Source organism: Tigriopus californicus, chromosome 6, assembly GCF_007210705.1.
Source record: "Tigriopus californicus strain San Diego chromosome 6, Tcal_SD_v2.1, whole genome shotgun sequence".
Lineage (NCBI taxonomy): Eukaryota > Metazoa > Arthropoda > Copepoda > Harpacticoida > Harpacticidae > Tigriopus > Tigriopus californicus.
This window is the reverse complement of record NC_081445.1, coordinates 7,798,437-7,823,485: the sequence shown is the minus strand read 5'-3', so window position 1 is coordinate 7,823,485 and position 25,049 is coordinate 7,798,437. Positions and strand designations below refer to the sequence as shown.

The 25,049-nt window shown below is 42.4% G+C and overlaps 3 protein-coding genes across 4 annotated transcripts in view; 2 read left to right on the top strand and 1 right to left on the bottom strand.

Annotated features, from left to right (window-relative positions):
• LOC131882340 (sodium-dependent glucose transporter 1-like) overlaps nt 1-2,391 on the bottom strand; it is a 4,238-nt gene extending 1,847 nt beyond the window's left edge. Inside the window, exons 1-2 of the mRNA XM_059229460.1 lie at nt 2,260-2,391; nt 1,724-1,850 (exon numbers count right to left, since the gene is read on the bottom strand). Coding sequence (XP_059085443.1) covers nt 1,724-1,850; nt 2,260-2,340 — 208 coding nt within the window. The 5' untranslated portion in view covers nt 2,341-2,391. The remainder of the gene's footprint in view (nt 1-1,723; nt 1,851-2,259) is intronic.
• Nucleotides 2,392-8,955: 6,564 nt separating this feature from the next.
• On the top strand, nt 8,956-11,304 carry LOC131882341 (glycylpeptide N-tetradecanoyltransferase 2-like; the record flags this gene model as incomplete). Its single annotated transcript, XM_059229461.1, is given in 5 exon segments — nt 8,956-9,167; nt 9,614-9,822; nt 9,886-10,237; nt 10,757-11,026; nt 11,091-11,304. Coding segments are annotated over 5 exon segments (1,202 nt in total), but the record flags the coding sequence as incomplete, so codon positions are not given.
• A 1,751-nt stretch (nt 11,305-13,055) lies between these two features.
• On the top strand, nt 13,056-25,049 carry LOC131882335 (rap guanine nucleotide exchange factor 1-like). Of its 2 annotated transcripts, none has more exons than XM_059229452.1 (12): nt 13,056-13,918; nt 18,096-18,546; nt 18,646-18,841; nt 18,923-19,894; nt 19,957-20,154; nt 20,244-20,763; nt 20,826-21,207; nt 21,402-21,603; nt 21,687-21,876; nt 21,947-22,198; nt 22,269-22,392; nt 24,031-25,049. In XM_059229452.1, the coding sequence occupies exons 2-12, from the start codon at nt 18,199-18,201 to the stop codon at nt 24,262-24,264; spliced, it is 3,618 nt and encodes a 1,205-aa protein (XP_059085435.1). In that variant the 5' UTR covers nt 13,056-13,918; nt 18,096-18,198; the 3' UTR covers nt 24,265-25,049. The 2 variants fall into 2 exon arrangements, with proteins under 2 accessions (XP_059085435.1, XP_059085436.1); XM_059229453.1 differs by lacking the exon at nt 13,056-13,918 and adding an exon at nt 17,887-17,962.

The following is a 25,049-nucleotide window of genomic DNA, read 5'->3' as shown; positions in this document are numbered from 1 at the left end:
ACGGCACATGTACGGGTGAAAAAAAGGAAAATCTACCTTTGAACATCCCTTCTTACTATTGTACTTCTCAAGGCCGAACTTGAGAAGTTTTTGACACCATTTAGGGTGGTCAAACTGACAGCCTTTTCCTTCTTCAGGACAAGGCTGCTTTCGATAAACAGGACAGACTATTTTCTCTACAACTGTCTTTTCGTGCGCTTTTTCAAGAGGAGATACTACTTCAACTTCTACGTTGGTCAAATTAGTCGATTTCTCAACTACTGGGTGAGCCTGTTCTTCAAGCAGCACCCTGGTTTCATTGACCAGAGCAACTAAAGCCTCTTTATTAATTGTCTTATTGACTATGGAAGGATCCTTTCCAGCTAAGACCAGGTCCAAACATTGTTTAGCCTCTTTGCTGACTTTTCCTAAAATGGCTTCCATCATGAATGCAGGCGGAACTATCTATGAGCAGCAAAATCAAGAGACCAAGAGAAAGAAAAGAAGTAAAAGGCTTGCAATCTTGTCCTGATGCATAGGACAACAAAGCAAAATAGGAATGAACTACTTCACATCAAACTAAACATACAAATCAAAGATGGAGATAGTAAACAAGAAGTAAGTGACAGAGAAAAGGAAGGAATCAAGAACATATGTAAACTAGGACATCAACAAAAAAGCACAGAAATAAACTCAACTAACTGGTCGAACACAAAATAAATCAATACAGTAATGAACAATAAATTCTAACTCTAAAGGACCAATACAATCAAACTAAAGAACTACACATAACGATTTGGAACTAGAAAAACTACACTGCAAATCAGAAAGAAACTGCTAAAGCTAAACATAAACATAAATGAGCAATAAACTTATTAGGTTTTAAAGTAATTACGTCTTACCAAAGAGCCGTGAAAAACCAAACCTAATTGAGTGAATGAATGGCAATTCCCATTCACTTCAAAATATTATTTATCATTTAGCATTCCGCTGAAATCTTACTCAAATATGAAGTATCTTATGAATGAAAACGACTTTGTAAAAATAGGATGACATTGACCGTTGTGGACTAAAATGTGTTTCATTACACATCCAATTTGTGCCTTAATTATGGGGCTGGAATATTACTGTCGACAAAATACCCTTAGGGTAGATCCATGTCTTGGCAGTGTTTTCACTAATCATAGTGGTTTACTAAATACTACATACTAAAACAAAGATATTTTTAAAAGAAGTGAAGCATCAAGATTGGCACACAAATTGCATGTTTAATATTTGAAGACCAGCATATATATAAAACCACGGTCTTCTAGAGATGTGGACTGCGAACGGAAGCAAAAAAAATCTTATCTCAGAACTAAACCAATCACTTTATTCCACATAAGCTCTTCATACAACAACAAGATCTTGCTTAGGAGATGATCTTGGCTAAATTTGATCCCAAAACTATGCTTAGGGAACTCAAGAGATATGTCCAAAGTTATCTAGTAAACACAACATAAAATTCGAATTTTCGGTTTGCTCTTGTTCAGTTACATAAGCTTTTGACACCATAACTTTGAGACTAACCACTTTACAAGTAGATGATATAAAAACAACCCGCTTTTGATTAAGGTGATCTACATTCCTCATCGTAGTACTTTAATACGAAAAATGGCTCAGAGTGGCTTTGACCAAGAGCAGACCGATTTGTCGGGAAGCTCGTTCACAGTTCAGATTTCTAGAAGTTCGTGATAAAGCATACCTATTAATCCTCCCAGAATGGAACCAATCGAGAATGCTGGGAGTATCCATGTTATTTCTTCCAAATTAACATTGAGCTTGTCCTTTAAATCTAAGAGGGTTGGTCCTCGCACAGCGTCCAAACAGCCCTAAAATCGCGCAACCTTGCGAATAAAAGCTTGAACTCAAGAAACCACGTGCCAACAACCAAATGATAATCACTAGTGATGTGTTTCAATCCGGAAGGTCGGCTTTCTAGCTTAAAGGACCTCGGTTAGGGCTCCCATCACAAGCTAAAGAGAGTACAATATCAAAATATAAACTCCTTAAATGAGTGGCGAAACGCGACCCTGCCGTTCTAGGTCTCGGAACCAGGGCAACCTAAAACTCGTTCCTGATCTTGGGTCTTCATTTCTCTACCCTTTTTCGGTGGAATGGGAGCCCTACCAGAGGTTCTTCAAGCTAAATAGCTGATTTTCCGGATCGAAACCCATCACTAATAATCACTAGATTCTAGTAATTGCCATGTCGGATGTATTCATTTTTTTTGTATCTTACCATGGTCAAATAGCTGACACAAAGGGACAAAGTTTTCAAGGCTCTCCTCGTGGACATGGCAAGATCAATGAAATGAATCATTCAAAGCTAATGCTCTCTACTCATTGAACAAGTTATTAAGGAGAACGTTAGCCAATGTCGTCATGTGAGGATTCTGCTGAGTCAATGATTACGATTTAATCCGAATGTATTGCATAATAATATACCTCTTTTGCAAAGGCAAGCTTTGTGGTGTAAATAGACTTATTGCAATTTCTGCATCATCTTTTTCCATCCACTAAACTGTCCATCTAAAAATACTAACCAATTAGGAAATCCTTGGTATAAGGAGCTTGCCCGTTCCATTTTCGTGAACCTGTTACATTGGTCCATTTCTGAGCAGCGCTTGTTTCAGAGTATTCATATCCTTTTTGCGTGGCAGAGTTCCAAGTCCTATTTTTAGGCTGCGCGTACTTTGCCTCAAGCATCTTAAGTTCGACCAGATGGTTGCTGCCATCTTCTCCGGTGACCTTCTATATTCTTCTTGATTGCATTTACATTGGGCATGTTTTTCGTGCCAGGACAAAAAAAAACCTCAATCCAATATTGACGAAGCTGAATTGGTTAATGATCACTCGTTTCAAAATCGCTGTTGTCTTCTCGTTCAAATGCTTTTCTAAAATGGTTCTAAAAAACGCGAAAGTGGATTACTACTCGTAAAAGGCTTGCTGAACACTAGGAGAAAAGTAACACTTGACCTCGGTGTAAAGAGATCTTCGGCTATTTTTGCCGCACCGAAACTCAATTGTTTGGAACATGGAAATGCCTCAGTGAGGACAAAAGCTATTTCTGTAGGAAATATATGAGTAGAAATATTTGGAAGATGTAACACATCAGCTGGCTCAACGCAACAATTGTCGTTATTTCCTCTAAGTTAGGCATAAGCAAAACACCGCTGATTTTTCACAAATGGTCAAGTGTAGTTGATGTTAACAAGCAATTGTTGTCCGAAAAATTAAACTAACAAAATGCCAATGAAATGTTGTACAAGTAAAGAGCAAGTGTTCCTGTCCATACATGGACCATTAAGCAAATAGGATCTAACCACGATAACTGCTGTGTTACTGGTTTACTAAGTTCCCTTTGTTCCGTGTTTAGTCTGATGAGGATGAGTTTTAAGCCCAAAATAATGCAACCAAATTGCGACTTGCATGGTAAATACTTTTTGAAGATGCCTGTTTATCTAAACCATTTTATTCGAATTAACTTAAATCAATTGATCGGGCTCTGAGATGCTTGTCTGTCAGTCCACGGTCCTTGCTTCCTATCTGTGCTCTAATCTGACCTTGGGAAAAAAGTTGAGCCTAAAACCTTTTAACTTTTTATGGCCCTTTTTGGCTAAAAAAACTAATACCTACTGTTCTCACTTTTTATCTATTTTCTACATTTTGGACTCGTTTCTTACATTTTTCACATGTTTGATACTTTTAGCCGTTTTGACATTTGAACCCTTATCTGTTCCCTTCGTAACTTTTTTTTAATCTACTCCATGCAGCATCCAGAAGTTTGTTCTAATTTTGTCTTTTGGTTTGTTTTGGATTTTCATAAGCTTTACCAACCTCTAGAAAGAATTTTGTCCCAGGTACTATCAAAATAAAATTTATGAACCGTCTAATTCTTAACTCCTAAACTTTCTACAACAATGGTCTGCTAACAAATTCGAATTTCAAATTCAACGCCCTGTTTTCTGTTTGGAAAAGTCTGTTGAGCTCTACCTCCCACCATGGATTTGATCCAACCAAAGCCGAAAATTATTTAGTGAACAAAAGCTGCCTCAGCCATTACACTAGGCTCTGGAAAATTAATCTAATGCGTACCATAACTTCCGTATCAAATAAAAAAGTGTCATGAAGAGAAACAGTCCAGGTTAAAATTTTCAATTTCTTGTAAATGAAATGAAAAAAAACTTAATTGATAACCAAGTGAATGTAGTTCAGTGCCAATCCTTTTGTAACAGAAAAAAAATCCAGCAAAGAGGCTAAATGGGGCTAAACCGACCTTTTCGCCAATGCAACAATTCTTTTTTTCATATTAAGAACTTACTTTTGCATTTTCACAACTTTTTCACATTTTCTTAATGACTAATTGCACTTCGAACTATTCAAATTAACTCAAGCTACGCCCACTTTGAAGTGTTTGCAAGTCATTTAAAAAAAGATTTGTGACCTTTCTTTTATCAAGGTTTTATTGCGGTTTCACCAAACTCTCGTACTACATAAGGAAAGATGGAGTACCAGGCAAAATCATTGAACAAGTAGCTGAGTAGCAACCAAATTGTTGATTGCAACAGACCATTCATTGTCATGCATAATATTTCCTCGGCTTGTCTTTCAGTTAAAGACAAAAGTTGTCACACTGATGTGGGCCACAGTTGAGCTCCGTCGAGTTCGGTCAGGGCTGAGGCATGGCCTCGTCGATTTCGAGTTGGGCTGACATATAACTCGACCTTTCGAGCTGAGCTGAGCCAGAGTCTAAACCCAGCTCGAGGTGGTCTGGGCCAAATACGTTTCAACAGTTCGAGCTGGGCTGAGCTCCGGGCTAGCCCAGAGCTCAGCCTGTTGTCGAGTTTCGAGCTGGGTTCCAGCCACAGACCATATAATGACTAGACCTCGCATAGCGCGAGAAAAAATGCGAACACTTGCCTTCATCAGCTGGTACATAAATTTTGGTGTACAGTGACTCATGCTTTTTCATCCGCCAGCGTGGCCAGATTCAGAGTGAGCTTGTCACTGATAGCGTTCGTTGAATGCCCAGCTTTTGTAGGTCGTTACTACTGATCAGGCAGTCACCCTCCTATTTTTTTGTGTACAGAGTTGTTGACTTAAAATCCACTTTCCTCTGCACTGAGGTCGGGCCAATGCGACATCTAGTCGTTATATGATCTGTGTTCTAGTCATGTGCATGTGAATATGCACCGAAATCAGCTGAATAACCACGTGGACCTTGACGAGTTGAACGGGTAAGGAAGTTTTGGCAAAGAAAAGAACATATATATACTAAAAGAACACTTACATCCTGATAGCTTTAGGCAAAACCAATATGAGAACGTGGGCGCAAAGTCCCGTTGTTCAAGTTTCCCAATTTGTGAACTTCCGACAAAAAGGTGAAAGATAACGTATCTTAGCTAAAACAGACACGAGCGGTGGAAAACAGCCTTCAGCGGGAGCCAGACTTTTTGCGCTCGCTCCTCCTCGTTTGCCTTTGATCTTTATTCGCTAAAACGCTGTAGAAAGATTGGCGAGTTGACTCCGGCTCGAGTAATGATATCAGTTCATTCAAAAGGGACCACCAATATGTTCCAAGACTACAGGGTGGCCAGAAATAAGGACAACAAATGAACTTGCTATTTGCGAACAAAGTCTAACACTCGTGACAACATCATTAAAATAAAGTGGTAGTACAACTCAATGTGGCCTTCATTTGCGACCCCCTCAACCTCCAAGAGGACAGGAGGACACGTTTCACTAACTTATTTGTCTTGACTGTTTTAAATTTCCTGGAGCAGTGGCGACTTATAGTGAGCTTGAGAAATTCATCCCTGTCTCCATGATACTTGAAATCGAATATAATTCGCTTGTAGAGAACCTAGACTGATAGTCAAGCTTCAAATATTTATGCTTGAAAGATTGGTTTAAATGACTCGTTTATATTGCCGTTATTTCCGGCAACCCTGTGGTTCCAAAATATTGGATCAATTCCCTTCAAGAGGCGAATCACTGGAGCGTGAAGTCGCCGTAGATNACTGAGGTCGGGCCAATGCGACATCTAGTCGTTATATGATCTGTGGTTCCAGCCCATTACATCTCTAATTTGCACCCTATCCTGGAATACTTCACAGCCGATGTACAAGTAACCTCCCAAATGCATGCCATGACGTTATCAGACATCTGATAAAGTCATGGGTAGGCAGATTAACACCATTGGCCTTGGTTTATGTTGTGTAGGTAATGTAGGTAGAGTAATGGTTCAGTACAATGATTCATAAAGTCAACATAAGGATGCCCATATCTCTTAGATTAGGATCTAGCCATGGATTATCTTTATCATTTCCTCTCAATCCATTTCCAAGTTTCCATCCCTTGAGTCCTTGAAAATTCCAGTTCCAGCTAAGCATGCATGCCTTGGAATTGCTAAGCTAGACCAGGCTTAAAATGATTGCCCGTCAAAGATTGGTGTTTCAAATGGGTAAATTATGACGTTGAAGAGGTTATGGCTCATTTTTGTAAGAAACTCAAAAATCAATCATCTTTTTTGACAAGCCCCTTCCGGCCAATCTCCCTATATTGAATGCATAGACTCGAGTCCTTTTGGATTTGGGTCCCTTCGGGCTCGAGCTCGGGTTCGCACCATCCCAACTTAGCCGCTCCGTATTATCATAGAGGAAGCAAAACCCAAGTTGGCCAGGTTTTTTTCAGCCAGTAATGCTAGCTTGTGCAAAATCAATGCTAAAAAAATGCTAATTGGAATTCGAAAATGCTAGAGCAATGCTACTTTTTTAAGAAAAGCAAAGTATTCATGGTGCTCATAAAGAACTTCAGTTTCACAATTCAATTATATTTGGCACTCTTTGACAGGACATGTTCAGGCAACATCTTGAAAATTATACTTTTAGAAAAACCATTTGAAAAACACAAAAATCTAAAGAAAAACCTGGCAGTAAAAATTGCTGCAGTTGTGTTTATGATATTCTCCTAATTTTGAACCCTGAGATTTAGAAGGGGACACCAAAAAGTGACAAGTTTTTTTGAGCAAAAATGTATTTTCAGGATTTGAACAAGCAAGGTTTTTTTTTTACAAACAATTAAGATTGATCTTATGGCCAAAAAATGTTCATCTTGGGCGAGATTAGATCAAGAAAATAAGATATAATGTTTTTTGATTGTGCATCATGCTTCAAAGCGGACAATAGCAACTGCTGCAATAAGTTTCTTTATCCATAGAGCTCAATTGTTGTCATTCTCTTCTATTTTGAAGTTTTTTTGCTATTTTTGAATCTTGTGATTTGGTTTTCCTCAAATGTGGGGGGGGAGGATACTTTTCGGAGAACAATGAAACTAGCCAAAACATTTATGTTTGTTTGAATATTATAGTGAAATAAACCCATACTTACATTTACTTAAGGATTGACACTTCGTCCTTAAACACTCACTGACCATATTAATCAATTCTTTGAATTTGTTTTAGCCAACCCAAAATCTTTTGGTGGGCCAAAAATCTGTTTACAAACAGAAATTAGGCTAAATCTCCCTTTGAATTGAGAATCAATTAGAATAAATCATTTTGCTTCCTTTGTGTACAGTAAACAATGGAATAAGCTTTTTGGCTACAGTGTATCAATTTCATTCAACGGGAAAGGGATCCTATGAAAGAACATTGTTAACACCGCCAAATGTAGTTCCATTGTGAGATTTCTTTCACTTTTCTTCCCTTTTGGTCATTTTTCAGTGAAATAATGCTAGAAAAATGCTAAAATGCTAGACAAGATCTCACAATGCTTGGACTATGTAAATACTGCTAGTTTAATGCTAAAAAACAGACCAATGCTAATAAAAAAATTCCAATGCTAGCAGCTTTGAAAAAATGCTAATTTTCAAAAATTGGCATCAAAAAATGCTACCGGGCCAGCCTGGCAAAACCCAGAGAGTGCGAAGGGAGCGAGCGAGCCAGGATAGACGTTATTCTGCACCGATTAGTTGGCGGTGCTCATTTTTAAATTTGTGACAAACTGTTAGATAGGTTTGGAGAGAGACCTTAAAGGCTATTAATATCGTGTTAGGTTAGGTTAGGTAAGGTTTGATAAGGTTAGGTTAAGTTTTAAAAAGTAGCACCGCCAAGTAATCGGTGGAGAATAACGTTTACCGCGAGCCAGACGGACTCGTTTTCACAGCGAATGGGTAGCAGCTGAACGGCTGATAGGGCATGGTTTCTGATTGTAGAGGCGCTGCTTTCAATCGGCTGGAGGTGCACTGCTCTAGTTGCCGATTCAGCTGCAGTAAAAAAAACACAACAAACCCGATTTTCATTCTTTTATGCTTCTTCTTCTATGATGACATGATCCGAAGGTGATCAAATCCGGGCCATTCCTATAGGACTTCCTATCCAGTCCAGCCTTCAAAAACCTACGCCCACGATGGCTGAAACCCGTCAGTGTTCAAAAACCATTATCCTATGAGTGTGCCGCATTAATCATATAATCCCAATTTCCTAGCTTCATCCTCGCTTCACATGGTCCCGAACTTATTGGCCACCCTGACTCATGTGACCCGTCACCTTAGCCGAAGCATGCAAACTTAGCTCCTTGGTGAGGAAACTGCAAAGCCTTGATTGAGCAAGGAAAGCCAAGTCATCCCTCCTGATCAGTGGCCTGACTGCTCCGAATCCACTCCTCCCAAATATTCTAACCAAACAGCTGAAAAATTGATCCTTATTTTGGGATTATGGCAACGCTGCTCGTTCGGTTCTCTGTTACAATGACATTAAAAACTGGTCACCTTGATGCCATAATGGCAAGACTGCTTCCTTCGATCTTCCGCAGCTTGCTGTCAGCTGACACCGCATACCTTCCTACTTGCCATTCGGTTATCACTCCCGACTATACCCCTCCCCCCGCCTTATTCCACGCCCCAAAGTTGATGTCTACTCTGAAGGACTACCGAGCCGGAGGCTCGGAATCTGCCAAGACGCAGGAGGAGGCGGCCAAGAAGGAGTTCGAGTTCTGGAGCACCCAACCCGTGCCTCGGATCAATGAGGAGATCACCACCAACGAATGCATTCACCCGGATATTCCGCATGAGAAGCTCAGACAGGCGCCGTACTCGTTACCCAACGGATTCGAGTGGGACACGCTCAATCTGGATGACCCTTTAGTGGTGAGAGAGACGTCGTTCATATTGGCTTCAAGTTCACGTCCAAAGAGTCGAGCTAATCCATTATGAGAATGGCAATTGAGATATTGGCATTTTCGGTCGTTATCAGCCCACTCATCCTTCCTTCCTTGGGGTTTACCGTTCAGGTGAAATACGATCGAAAGCTTGTCGGAAATGGATGAGTTGGCTTCATTGCATTGCAGAAAAAAAAGACCGCACTATCAGTGGGTTCAAATTGAATGTCAAATTTGTCATCCTCGGACTCAAGTGCTTTTGCAATATTTCGAGTTAATTCTGCCCTATGATATTGAAACCTATCGAGTCCATAAACCTGATATAATTTAATAATTTGACGCAAGTTCTTAAAGAAGAACCGTTCCCCCCCCCCCACAGAACAATTGATTTAGAATAGGGGCATGAATCACCTGATTTTTACCTTCCTCTTTCAGCTAAAAGAGCTCTACGTTCTGTTAAATGAGAATTACGTCGAGGACGACGACAACATGTTTCGGTTTGATTACTCGCCCGAGTTTCTGCATTGGGCGCTCCAGCCTCCGGGCAGTCTTCGACAATGGCATTGTGGGGTGCGGGTGGCCAGGAGCCGCAAACTTATGGGCTTCATCAGCGCCGTGCCCGCAACCATTCGATGCTATGAGAAGTAGGATTTTTTGCATCAACCCATCATCGCGCTCGTCTTCATGATCGCCTTGGATTGTTTCAGAATCACGAAAATGGTGGAGATCAACTTCTTGTGCGTGCACAAGAAACTCCGTTCCAAGCGGTTGGCGCCCGTGCTCATCAAGGAGATCACCCGTCGCGTCAATTGCGAGGGTATCTTTCAGGCCGTGTACACGGCTGGTGTGGTTTTGCCCAAACCCGTGGGCACATGTCGGTATTGGCATCGCTCGCTCAACCCCAAAAAGCTGATCGATGTCCAGTTCTCGCATTTGGGCCGGAAAATGACTATGCAACGCCTTTTGAAACTCTACCGACTACCTGAAGAGACCAAGGTTCCCGGATTAAGGGCCTTCAAAGCCACCGATGTGCCCCAAGTGTGCAAACTGCTGAATGAGGTGAGCCTGATGTCTTTGAATAAAGGATAGTAAGAATACTGTTTGATAATCATATCTGATTGACACAAATATTAAGGTCAATTGTAGTGACCGTAGAGGCTTAACGTGCGTTTTGAGAGCACCTTCAAGCCCTCGAGAATCCAGGCTAGTTAAAACAATGAAGTCCACCTCTCTTCTTTCTCCGGCTCCTGTATTGTTCAATTGGCTGCCTTCAGATATTCGTAGGGCATATGTAAGCATTGATCCAGTAGCAGGATATAAGTCAGACTTGGACAAGTTTTTGACTGAAATTCCGGATCAACCTTATATTCAAGGATTAGCCAGATCAGCCAACTTCAATTCGTTGGTCAATCAAATAATATATCCATATATATAAATGAAAATTAAGTTAAATGAATATATTTCTCGTCATGAACTGCTGGGATTTCAATTCCAGTAGCGGTAAAGAAGTCTGCAAAAAAATATACATATTAAAGCTTCTTTACTTCATGCCTAACAGTGCTGTTCTTTTCTATCCAGTTTCTGCAACGATACGATTTGGCGCCCGTGTATTCCGAAGAAGAATTCACCCACTGGTTTCTGCCACGTGATGGTATTGTTGAGAGCTTTGTAGTGGACCATCCTGAGAAGAAGGCCATAACGGACTTCATTAGCTTCTATTCCCTGCCGTCTACGGTTATGGGACATCCTACGCATAATAAGCTCAACGCTGCTTACTCATTCTACAATGTGGCCAACGCAACGCCATGGGCTGACCTTATGAACGACGCGCTGATATTGGCTAAACAGGTACCCACAATATTTCTCCATTCCATTGGACAACTGTACTGATTACTGATTTCATTCTACTTAGCGACACTATGACGTCTTTAACGCTTTGGATTTGATGGAAAATTCGGAGTTCCTGGAGAAACTCAAGTTCGGCATCGGTGATGGTAATCTGCAATACTATCTCTACAATTGGCGGTGCCCCTCCATGCCGCCCAATAAGATTGGGCTTGTTTTACAATGACACATTGCACATGTATGTCAATCTTGGTCAATAGAAGAATCCTTCCAAAAAGTGATACCTAACGTACATATAACCGGATCAAAAGGACCTCTGGAAGGGGATTAAGCCAACAGCATTGTTGGCTTGGCCCGCCGCCTTTCCTGCAGTGTGTACATGTTCATTGTCCATACTTCCAGTACTTCCTTCGCTTGGCTTGAACCAAACCATGTTTAAGAAGGCAACTAGGTTGTTGGTTCTGGCGTGTTTCTCTTTCTCGCCACTTGCTGGTCCTCCTGCTTTTTCTCTCATTACTATTTGGTTTCGTCCTTCCAACTGTTCTTCTTAGAGCACGGCAGCGTTCTAGTCCTTATTGGTCGGACTCGGTCGGACTGCTGAGAACTCCCAACGAGGTTGGGAGCCATTTCATATTGACGGAGCAAATCCCATGGTTAATAGGGCCAGGTTCATCGAAAGAACAAAAATAATTGAATAATAAAAACAGTCGTATTGGGAACATTTAGCTTTACCCTTAAAACGTGCCATACTGCAGTGGTATTTATTGCGTGGAGGCTGGTCCAAGTAGTCCGTGCCCGTCCTTCAAAAAGGTGCATTCCCTCGATTCCCTCTTCGTACATACACCGCTGAAGGTACGTTGAAGGGGCGCTTGCAATGCTGAACCTCTCTATGGAAATCTACCACAGTGTGTGCATTTGTCTCACAGCCGCAAAGCACAGTGGGACAAAACCCAAGAAGAAAGTTTTTGCACCTTTTTCAAAAATTAAAGTATCCATTTCTGCTCTCCCCATAACGAACCCGTTTTCATAGCTAGTGTTCAGTATAAGATATTGGTGGGTTTAAAAGAGTTAGTGAAATGGACTGAAGGTGTTGTTTCAGGTCCCATACAACAGTGTCTGTTGCATCAAATGCACATCTGTCTGGATGATGTTTCACAATTTGATTGGATTTTGCCAAAAATGTAATTTGAAGCTTGGCAATGTTATGTAACTCCACAGTAAAGTCATAGAAGTATTGATATTCTTAGGAGACCGGGGCCAAAAATCCATTTGAATTTAAAACCCATAACTAAGTTGAAAAAGGTCTTCATGATTTATTTGTGCACTCAATTGAAGTCATCATGAATCGATTGTTCACATAAGAAGGTGGCTTTTTGTGAGCTTTGTATCAAATAAAGTTGCGCATGTTAAGTGGGCACATATCCTCCAAGCTATGAGTTGGTGGCCTATTGTTTAAAATATTGAAACTAGTATTATTCAAAAGCTTTTGGAAAATCAATAAAGCAAAAAACCAATTTCACATGACATTTTTTTAATCAAAGCTAGTGCCACAGTAATAATATTTCCACAATGTTCCTGTGAACCACACCCTCCCAACATCCCCAAGAGATACACATGTAAAGTCTTGACATGTCTGCTTCTTGGAAAATTGTATGCATCCTTTTTCCTATGGTATGTTACACGACGAACTATTAACCAACGTGGGCGTGGTGAAATTTCGAGATCCAAGGATGTCGTACCCAAAAACTTTTCATGGTAGGGTTGGTCCAAGTGTGACTGTAGTAGTGCCCTGACTACCCTCTCCTCCACGGATCACCAACGCCAGCAGGTTGGTCCGTCAGTTCTTTCTCAGGCTCACTTACCAAGAGACAGACTAACTGTGGGAGAGGAGAAGAAGGAGAAGGAGAGGAAAAAGGAATACGAAGAGAGGAAGAAGGAGGAGGAACAGAGGACAGGCAAGTCAGGGGGCAAGCAAGTAAGTAAGCAAGCAAGCAAGCAAGCAATTCAGCAGATACCAAGAAAGAAACGCAGAACAGGCGGAGACTGGAGGGTTTGAGGAGGAGAAGGAGGAACGTCGTGGATCGAGGAATACAGGCTAGTCACTCACTCCATACTGTAACTCCATACAGTAATCAAGAGCAGTCGAGAGCTGCAGACACTAAAAAATTCAAGTGAAATATCCTCCATGCTCCTCTTGGCCAAGGCACACACCGAGTCCGAGAGCGAGAGCGAGAGAAACAGAGAGAGAGACAGACAGGATGATGATGGAACCAACTTGAAGTGGTTCCTCCCAACTAGTGCTCATTGTCATAACATGGTGGTCACACAAACATCAGCCATGATCAAACCATAGGCCACCACCAACCCATTGTCGCTCTCACAGAATCACAGAAACGCCACTTTCATCGAATTGCCAAATTAAGGCCAAGCCTCAAGACAGATATCGGATATCCACATGTGAGCCAAACGATTCGGGCAAAAGAAGCAAAACACCGAAACGTGAAAGTGTCGAAGGACACCAATGCTTCGTGATAAAGATCTCCATGTTTCTTGAATCCGCACTTGGCATTTCTACATTGCATCACATAAGTCCGGAGACGGTTGTGAATACCATCCTCCATCCATCCAACCAACCAACCAACCAACCAACCATTGAACCATCCAACGAATCACCTCTTGGGCACTGTCGAAACCAGTGAATAGAGATCAGTGACTCCTCCGATTGGCGCCAAACTTTAGATTACCTGACTCACCCACTGACTAATAAAAGTCGTATTCAAATCAAATCCGTGGGATGGAGTGCCAGTGAAGTGTCATCCAGAAGTACCAAACAATCTTTAAGCCTTACAATGGCTATTCTATATTACTGTTGACAACGGAAAACCACAATCTCAGGTAGGCACCGCAGACATTCGTCTTCGAGTAGACGACGTGAACTAGAAAGTATTGTAGAAGAATATTATTAGCCTGATAGCTAGATCGTGGTGTTTTAATCTTGATGAAGACGTCGAATGGAAGAAAAACGTGAGTCCATTGCTCCGGCCTCAGTTTTATCAAGGGCGTCTTTTGGAAGACAGAATCATTATTTCCATCATCATCATCATCATCATCTCATTGGATTCAGGTCATTCATGAGAGTGAGGACATAAAAGTCTGCACGAAAAGAAACCTCACATGAATTTCAATTTGCATCAGCAGAGTGCGAAAATGAGCGCTGGAAAGAAGTCTTGCGGCCAGACCATCTTGATGAAAGTCCGTTTGGGGATCATCAAGAGATAAATCAATTTGATCCCAACGAGGGTACAGTACATGTGCATGCTTGAGATTCTCCAGTGATGGATGGATCGGAATTTTAGCACAAACATTCGCTCAAGCACTCACTCACGTACGTGTACGTACATCTCGTACGTACGTAGAGCGGTGATGATGACGATAATGGTGGTGATTGTCTTGGTCCTCGTCATCTCTTTCCTCATTCGCGTAATTCCCACGCAAGAAGAAAAGAGCGTTCGAACACTGTTATTTGCAGAGCAGCCAAAGCCTATGGAGTTCTACCATGAAGAACAACATCAATTCGTCTACGCTGTAGTGCCATGATAAATTGGCTAGATTTTCACATTTTACGATATAGCTTGGCCGGTCTCACCATCGGCCTTCAATCTTGTGCTCATCTGCTTTGTGGTGTACATTTTCCAAATGTCTCTTCCTTCCAAACTTTCTTATTCAAGACACTCTCTCGTGATGGTAGGACTTCTCATCGCACGATTCTCTTGCCATCCCCGTTAGTTGAATGTGATACACATACACAGCCAAAAGAAAAAAATCTATTCAGGACTCACTCACTTCGCACGAGGCGTCATTATAAACTCGAGCTCAAATCTCGTTCAAGAGCCAGATAGTAATGTCTTCCAAGAGTTCAAACGATTTTCTTGGCCAATATGCAATCTTTCGACTCGATGCGTGCGCATTGCACAAGTCCAGAGCAAATGTGTCCCAGTTCAAAGGTCAACCTTTATTGCAGAGAGGGAGTAGAATTCAAATTCTGAAGGACACGAGAGGGATATATTCGTCTGCTTCTTCTTCGTCTTCTTCGGAACGATGACTCCAATTACATTTGTTTTCAAGTTCGAAATCCTGCATCCCTCCGCCCACTGTGTTCGATTGGCACATATTTCGATCAAAGTGAAGTTCAGGGCAAAAGAACCATAATCATCATGATCATCACAATTCATCAATTGGAATGACGCTCTCTTCACGGATGTAGCCCATATGTTGTGTGTGTACTAATCCTGAACGCTATTGAAGCACACTAAAACCATCTCTGACGTATTACAATGTAGAAATAGGGTTTCGTCATAGAACTTGGCCGAAAAAAAGAATATGCTTGCCATCCCCATCAACATCACTTAGCTCAAAACTCCACCTCTGAGTACCAATAAGAGAACGAAAGATGAGTTGTTACCAACATTAAGAATGCCAGTTTAAGTACAGTCAAAATAGATACTTGAACTTTGGTAGAAGGAGGACCGTGGATCAGAGCTATGTATTGAATTTATATTTCACAGATTTGAAAACTAGTACTGTGAGGACAATTGAAAGATACTCGCAGGGCCTGGACTCATTTGCTAGCACATCAGACCAAAGCAAGTATACTAAAAGTACAGTAGGGAAGTCCACTCTGACACGCATAAAGCATATGGACTTCTGATTCAATTGAACTCTCCCAAAACGCCAACCCATTGTCCTTACGAGAGAAATTCAAGTCTACCTCATTCAAACAGAAGAGTTGATCATGATTCATTAAACAATACATCAAGTGTTGCGTCCTTGTCAATTCAATGCCGCTAGTTTGCCACCCACGATTTCCAAGAAGTGTGGTAGGTACGTAATGCTTGACAGCAATTTAATCCCCCCAAATGAATGGGACCAACAATGTACCGCGAGCAACGAGGGCATTGCTTTTTGGTTCGAACAACTATTTGGAGGGCGTTCAAAAGAATCATCCGGCAACACACGGTGATTCTATTCATGATGCTGATCTCAATTCTCATCTTGGCACCATTCTCTCTCATTCACTCCTCCAGAATCACCAAGTCTCCTCCAAATAGTTGGTGTGACGGTGGAAGACCAAACGAGTGACATCACCGCTCTTAAGCCTCTCACTTTTTGCCAACATCAATAGATATGTACGTACATTCGTGGAGTGCTTGGTTTGCGTACAGAACTAGAAACTAGATTATATTGAGGCCGTTTATTCTTTCATTTCCACGAAAGAGGTGTTTCCGACCACTCAAACCCACCTGTGAATCATCATCATGATCATCATCATCATATTGCCAGGCATAAGCAAGTCCTACTACACTATGCAAAGCATGGGAAGCAATCGAGCCCCGTTAACCCTGAACTTTTGGCACACGCTCCTTTTTGGTTTGTTTGTTCGGCCTCGCTTTGTCGTACATTACCACTGTTACTATTACTATTATTGCTACACTACTGTGTTTCTCCTTACTCAACGAATGTATATTTACGCCAGGGAGCTTTACGAACATGTAAATGCCCAACCCAATTCCGAGAAGTCCTTTGTTCCGTTAGAACATGGCTTCAATTTGGTGGTGGTGGTGGTTGCTCTGTGCAAGTAGTGCCAATTAATGAATTAATGGCTCCCTACATACACACATACGTACGACGAAAAAGTGAAACCAGCTTCAATAAAAAGAAATCTAAACCCAATCCAGTTAGGACAGGCAGTCATGGGGATACTATTGGACGAACCTGGTGGGTTTCGGTGACTGTAAATGAAGCTAATTCCATCCGCCATACTTTACCCTGAAAACAGATGACTAACCGAGTGATCAACCACATGGACAACGAACGACTCCTTAATACTGGATGTTCCGTACTACGTTCGCACAGGACTGAAGTTAGAAGAGCAATCTGAGAAATCCACTTGTCATTATTGCAGGTGTCGTGGAATATCTTGTGAAAAATGTATCCCTCAGTCCAATCGATAGAAAAGAAATGCAGACTCACACAATTTCCCTAGTTAGAAGACCCCAATGGGGACTTGGGGAGGATGATGCCCAACAGAAGAGAGAAAATCAAAACGAATAAACTGCCACTGAAGGAACAGATCCGTGTTAAAATTGTGTGAGTCAGTATTCGAAAACGACTGTTGATGGACTTTGTACAAAGTACACAAGGAATTAAGAGCATTTCGAATATGGCATGGACTGCTGATATAAGTATGGTCCGCCGAATCTTTGCGAAGCATTATGTTGGGAACTTCTTGCTCAAAGTTTTTGTATTTCAAAATTATATCTTCAGCTGCGAAAAAATGTTCTTGCTCCTAACAATGGATCAGTCCCTATTAGTGCCGAGTAAAAAAAAAAAAGGAAAGTGCTGGTAAGAGTAAGAGTAAAGTAAAGTCCAAAGAGTAAAGCAAATACGTTTCTTAAGACTAATCTTGAATTAACGGAGGAGACATCATTCGTTGTATTGTTGGATCTTTTGTGAATATTCGGACATTCAGATAAGCCCTGGTACCAACAAAGAACGTGTCTGCGGGTGCAGACCAGAGAGCTCCAGTTCAAGACCTGAAAATTTGCTGCTTTAAACGCCTTAAAATGAAGCTGACCTTTCTTGATTGCATCAAGAAAGAAGGTCTACTTGGCAAAACTGTGTTTGAAGTGCTGAATGTGATGGTTCCAGAAAACAAATTAACTTTCTCAATCTGATTGAACGATTCAGACCCCAAGATATAGAAAACAATCCCAAGAAATCCAAATCCGCTTCCCAAGTCCAAGCCTCGTTTAGTTGTTTTTGCCCGGACTCGATTGTAAGGTGGACGCGACTGTGCGAAATGCAAACATTTGGGTGTCCACTCTTTTTTGACGGATGCTCGAAGCAAATGGGCAGTCTCATTCTCAAATCATGGCCATGGTAGGCAGGCAGCAATTAGCCATTAGTGCGACTAAAATCAAGACAAAAGACAAGGCATCCATCTATCCATCCATCCATTTTCAAAGTACAAGCAAAGAAAGTTCTTGATGACCTTCCCTTTTACTTCTTCCAGGAATTGCCATCATGATCACCGAACGACTGCGTATCGAGGTTCTGTCCAAGGATCCGGATGACAGACCCTCCTGCGGAATATCCCCTTGCTAGGTTTCTCAAGCATGAACACCACGTCTAGCCGCCCAATGGTCATTGGGATGAAAGGCAAGATCGCATCCAGAGCCCATTCCTTTAAAGAGAACCTGCTCGAAGCCCTGGGACACCATACACATGACAAGGCTACTCCCGCTCACGTGGTTTTGGACCAAGGACAGCCGCAGCGCGTTCACTCCGCCGGGCACACTGGGGGCTCCTCGTCGTCGTCCAGGGGCGGTCAGCCCGTGAATAAGACTGCCATTCAATTGGCCAAAAAGACGAATTCCACGGACAACCTCATTGGATACTCGGAGCCCAAGCACAACACGGATTCTTTGGCTAGGGATGTCCAATTGGCTCTGAGTTACTTTCAGGTTAGTAAGAGAATATGTAATATTTGAACCTATGAGTACGAAGGACCGTTTCTTCATATGTATATTCATACCATTCATACTTTTGTGCTTTTTTCTCAGGATGCGGTCACCAAAGGAACTTTGGAATTGCTCCCGGGATGTGCCTCAATTGTGTTGGAGCGAGTGGTCGGCTTGCAATCGTTCGTGTTTCACGATCCGGACCTCAAAGACGACCCCAATCTGACCGGGGCCTTAGGGGAGCTGTACACGACCATTTCCAATCTGACGCAATGGGCGGATGCGGTGATTGTCTCCGGTGAGTGGACTAAACATGTGACTGGCGTTTAATATCGAGAAATAATCAGATGTTGAACCAAAATACCTTTCAATTGAACAGGTTCATTGGAACAAACCGAAGAGTCCAGCGAGACCGTGGTAGATCCCGTTCGGAAAGCCGTGGCCCATCTTATCAATCAAATTCACTGTCCCGCCCACGGGTCGGGATCCAAGCCCTTGAAGAAGGCCAGTCAGCTTCACAACTCCCTGCCCGACATCTCATCGCCCGATGTGGAGCACTATCCCAATCGTCCATCCCCTCCTCGATTACCTAAGCGCAAGCGAGAAGACCGCCACCGTCGCCACCACAGTCGCAAGATCCGCAATGGCGACGAGCTCGCCTCGCCTCCCCCTCTCCCGCCCAAACACGGGAAGCATCATCGGGACTCGTTGAATCTCGGGAGTGCGGATTGGTTCTCCAACCCGCTCTTCGACCCACAAATGCAGCAGAGCATGCTCAACAAGTCCTCGAAATTCAGCTACGACCCCAACATCGACTTGCCCTCGCCCCACGGGTTGGACACGACCTTGCCGGATGGCCACGGGTTCCCCTACATCGACGAGGTGTCGTCCCCGCTCAACTTGAGCCGAGATTCCTGCTTTGGCGACGAGATTACCACCACCGAGACCCTGCCCTCGAGTCCCTCGTTTGGGTCCAATGAGCTCTCGCTTCGAGATGAGGGTCACAATAGTTTGTCGAGCATTCTCCCTCCGCCCGTTCCGCCTCCCAACCTACCAAAGAAAGAGTACAAGCGTAAAAAGTCACAGCATGACCCCTCCTCGTCGTCCTCATTGTCGGCCCAGGCCCCGTCCCATGGGCAATTGAGCTCGTCCCATAGCTTCGACTTGTGCAGTCGAAAGAAAGTGGAGCCTGCCTTTCCTGGAGCCGTGAGTGTCCATCCGGCGGGTTTCATGATTCGCTCGGAGCGACGTTCCTCTGATGGGATGAATGGTGCCCCGCCCCCCTTGCCACCAAAGAAACGCGATATCCTCAACTACATGGAGCTCTTGGGCCAATCACTCCTTCCTTCCCGTGAGATCTCCAAGATGCTAATTGAATTTGCGGGCGCTTTGATATCGTGATTTTCGTTTCAGGGGAAGATTTGATGCAAAGCCTCGCTCAAACTCAGATGCTCCTCCAGAATGTTTGGGCGGAGAATTACCACGAGTTCGGCGAGTTCGTTCCCGACAATTCCGCGTTCAATTTTCCACCAGCTCAAGGCCTCTTTACACAAAATATCGATCTGTCTCGACTTCCTGTTGGGATTCCCATGCAGTTTCCGGACATCATCGGTGAGATAGACTTTGTTTTGGATCTTTGGTTCAAGATCGGCGTCATTATTCGACCTATTTTTCTTTTCAATGTTTTACTGTGCCCCCAGATGACCATCAACCTCCTCCAGCGTTACCTCCGAAAAAGAACCGTCAGCACAAGATACTGGCCAACTCCAGTCAACAATATCAGCTACCCTCCTTGCCCCCCAATCAAGCCCCGCCTCTGTGTCGTCCCACCTCCTTTGAGTTGCACACAAACCGTGAGCGGCTCATTCCCATAGTCAGGGAGAGCGATGGTACCATGGTCATCCCTCATGGACCGTCTCCACACCCTCCACATCTCGTCCCACCCTCGTCATCGAGCCACTCAAAAAGATTCTCATCTGAGTCAGCTGCCAGCAGTTCCAATGCATCTGTCACATCCGGAACCAGTGATCATCATGTACCTCAAAATCATCACCATCACCACCAGCATCACCATCACAATCACCAACACCACCAAATACTCAACTCATTGAACCAAAATCATCATCACCCTCCACCACCCAAAGAACGCCCTCAAAATGGCAGCATCACCAGTGGGTGCAGCGATCGAGATCGGCTCGAAGATGGGACATCATCTAGCAAGTAAGTCTTGAAGTGCCAAGTAAATTGATCCTGAAGTTCTGAGCGATTTCTTTTGAATCCAGAAACACTAGTCAGACGTCATCTTTGGATCATACCAATCACACCGCCAACACCTCAGCCAGCTCGTCCCAATTGGTCTTGCCCGAAATCTCGGACGACTCTCCTTTGAACAAGTTGGGTATGCAAAAATGGGAGTCCCTGATCTACGTCAACAACTCCGAAGGGATCCTCGAACTCCGAGCGGGTGATGTAGATGAACTCATCATCCTGGCCACGGAAAGCACCAATCGAGATTTCGTGTATCAAGATGCGTTTCTGCTCACATATCGGACGTTTATCAGCTCATTGGCTTTGCTCTGGAAATTGGAGTATCGCTTCCGCAAGTTCAATCCAAGTACAGACTCCGTCCACTTGAAAGCAGCCAGAAGCTCATTCTCACTTATGGTAAGGTAGCAATATTCTGTAAGTCATGGATCATACGTACACTGTGTAGGTTGGAACCGACACAGATAGCCACTGACCCCCAAACCAGTCAATTCTTTATTATTGAACTTGCTGCACAAAGCTTGCTCGTTCTAAGCCATACAATTCTTGGCGTGTGATTTTTTAAGTATTACTCTCAAACACGATGTTTGCAGGTACGGGTCGTCGATTCACTGATTGATTGCGACTTTCAAGAAGTGGATGTGATCAAAAATCTGTCGGACTTCATTGCCGAACTGGTCTCGCATGGTGAACTCATTTTGGCTCGAGCTTTGAGGATTAAGTTCATCCAAAAGTACGATGAGCGGAGAGCCAGGCTCTTACCCGATCTTGACTTTGGCAAACTCACCATTAGTGGTAAGAAAATCAGAAGGATTTCACGATCATCGAGATCAGATACAGATTAGGATTGGAAGCAATGATGTTTGGTTCACTTCCAGATAAACCCTTGAACCTCCTCCAGTTCAAGTCCGTGGATTTAGCTGAACAGATCACACTTATGGATGCTCAACACTTCTGGAAATTGGAACCAGGGGAGTTGCTACTGTGGGTCAAGGAGCAAAACGAGGAAAAATCCCCCAATCTGGTCAAGTTCACCAAACATTTTAACGCCATGAGCTTTTGGTGCAGGTAAACGTTCTCGGGTTCAATGTACACAAGTATACAGTTAGTTTTTAATTCGATCCATTAATATTCTCAGGACCAAGATCCTTCAGGAGAGCGATCCCAAAGAGAGGGAACGCCTCATCATGAAGTTCATCAAAGTGATGAAGTTCCTTCGCAAGCACAATAACTTCAATTCCTATCTGGCCTTCTTGTCGGCCTTGGACTCGGCCTCCATTCGTCGTCTGGAGTGGTCCAAGCAGATCGTGGACACCATCAAAGAGTACAGCGCTATCATTGATTTCACTGGCTCCTTTAAGGCCTACAGAGAGGCCCTTTCTCATGCAAAGTAATCATATTCTTTTAGAACTGACTGAATTGAACAACTAACGACGGCTTTTATTCCTCTAATTCTGCAGACCTCCGGTGATCCCGTACATGGGATTGGTTCTTCAAGATCTCACTTTCGTTCACATTGGCAATAGCGATTTCGTTAAGGGGAAAGTAAACTTTGCCAAACGGTGGCAGCAATACAACATCTTGGTAAGAGAATGGACATGATGACACCTGATTTTTAGTGGTGAAGAATTAAACAAGACCAACCACTACAAAACAAGAAGCTATAGAAAAAGTATTATTTTATTACCGTTAGACCCGTCATGTGTTCATGCACGGCATGTGCGTTATGTTTTTGTTCTATTCAAGGATTACACTATATGGTGTCAGTTAATTTTTGGCAGATTTTCTGCCCCACTTCCTTACCGCTGTTGGGAATGCAATCCCCAACAGTCTCAAGACGAAAAATTTACTCTTATTGAACTCGTCAATCATAGACTATCTGATCCAACAAGCAAATTGCAATTGACGGGACTAGTTCGCCCTTGAAATAAGGGTAGCATTGGAATTTTGCTTAAAAAAATGTCTTACTTAAAACCTACTAAAAGTGAACTCATACATATTTTCACAAAGTTTTTAAGGAAGATAAATGAACAACATAAGGTTTACTTTAAACGGCGGGATTTGAACTCACGCCATCTTCGGAGGAGATTCTTCCTCTATGCATACTATGTGTGCTATGCATGTGGTCTGTTTAATATCCAGGTTTTTTTTAAATTGGCAATCTAGGTTCTTGTAGCTCAAACTAAAACTGATGTTCATACACTACCCGAGTTTGGGGTTTTCGTGAGCTGATCTAGTGTCAAACATTAGAACGTGATCTCGACGTATGCCGACGACACTACCGACTACCAACGAGCCCTACACAACCAAACCAGAAAAAATATGTTGCTTCTTTTTGGCCCACTCTATTTTTGGTAAAGTTTTCTTACTAGTGCTAACAACTAGCAGTTTTTTATCGGAACACCAAAATCTTGAAAATGTTCTAACCTTATTCAAACGTCGGGTCAAAAACTATCCTTTTGGTCTTTGTAGATGCCTTTTTCTGATCATATTTTGAATCTGTATAGTTAATCATTTCATTTAAAAAATATCACTTGCTTGACTTTAAGAACATTGTGCTTCAACTGTTTTAACCTTGTTAAGTTGACGAAACTGATCACTGAAATTAATTGAGTTTTGCCGCTTGAGATAGAATGAGCCAAATATCAGGTCAGATCAGTTTTGTAAGTTGAATAAGCAACTTTAAGCTTGAAATGCAGGGTGGTGGGTAAACAATCGTTTTTAACCGCTGGCAGTAGGATCATAATGGAATGACTGAACTCCCTCAAAACCATCCCTTACTACGGCGCACCTTTTGAAGAGACCTATTATTCATATTTAAAAACAGCTGCAAATAAGCGCCGAAAAAACGCAAAAATGTGCACAATAAAAATGCACACCGTTTTTGTCTTTTCGCATGTATTTTTCAATCATTCTCTCTTATTTTATCATAAATTTATTGGGGACAAAATTCTTGCAAATTTCCCCCATCTCTATCAATCACCATAATGTTTGACTTTACACAAAAAAAAAATCTGATTTCTTAACAAATTTTACTGTTTTTCACCTTTTTTACGACTGATTTTGCTACGTTTTGTTCTTTTTTGTCACCTGTTATCTTTTTTGCTGACCTTTTTTCTACCTTTACCCCCCCCCCCCAAACTCTATTTATAAATGATTTTATTTCTACCGCCCAGGCGATCGACCATTCTTCCTGATGTGTGGATGTATCTTTAATTCCAGGACAACACTCGGCGCTTCAAACGGGAAAGTTATCCTTTCCAACGTAAGGAGGATATCGTCCAATACTTTGACAACTTCGAGCACGCTCTGTCGGAAAACGATCTGTGGGAGATGTCCGAGCGAATCAAACCACGACCTCGGACCTCGCCTGTTAAGCTCGATTCACTCATCACCTCTAGTGACACGCCTACCGGGAACAATGGGCCTCTCGCTAAGGGGAATCCCACCACCTGACGAAGGTTTTCTTTCTGGTGAATTGAGGTTTATTACCACGACCACAACAAGTATTCATGCTTGCTAATGGGCACTCATATGAATGATGAAGAACTAGGAGAAAAAGACAACACTCGAGCGTGGATTTTGTAACTTCCACCCTTAACTCTTACTTTTTGCACCCATATGATTGATTGGCCACTGAAAATCCATATTTGTATACTGGCTCAACAAAATGTCCACCGGGATCATGTTCGAAAACTCGTTGAGACATTGTTTGGATCAACACACAAGCGTAGGTTAGACTCTGAAACCCTTTGAATGAAATTGTCTTGAAGAACATCAACCAAGTATTTGCCATATACAAGTTGCAAACCGCGGAAGAAGTTGGTAAAAGTGGATACCTGTATTTTTGTTGGAAAATCCGGACTATGTTGGCCGGATCTTGCCTCAAAGGCTGTGATTGTTAGACTCCAAAAATGGTAAAATCAATTGAACAACCCCCATGAAACAAAACACCGGAGCAACAACGTTGAACAAATGTCTCGTGAATAATAACTACTGTATTATTGCATAACAATACAGCACAATCGTTGTTAGTAACATGATGAATTGTAACTGCCGCTGCTACAAGTACTAAATGAACAAGAATAATAATACGGCAACAACTTGTGCTAGTTCCAAAATCTCTGTCAAATTGTCATATCAAAACTGCACCATTGTCCAATAAGGTTTGGAGACCTATTTATTGATGTGTGGCAACGAAGAATAGTATATGTAATAATAAACGTATCTTTGTAAAGACA

What these genes read in the sequence shown, in the direction of transcription:
- LOC131882335 (XM_059229452.1), top strand. Translation starts at nt 18,199, where the DNA reads ATGAACACCACGTCTAGCCGCCCAATGGTCATTGGGATGAAAGGCAAG. An exon ending in TGGCTCTGAGTTACTTTCAG is followed by an intron (nt 18,547 to 18,645) that starts GTTAGTAAGAGA and finishes CTTTTTTCTCAG; the next exon opens with GATGCGGTCACCAAAGGAAC. An exon ending in GAAGCTCATTCTCACTTATG is followed by an intron (nt 21,208 to 21,401) that starts GTAAGGTAGCAA and finishes CGATGTTTGCAG; the next exon opens with GTACGGGTCGTCGATTCACT.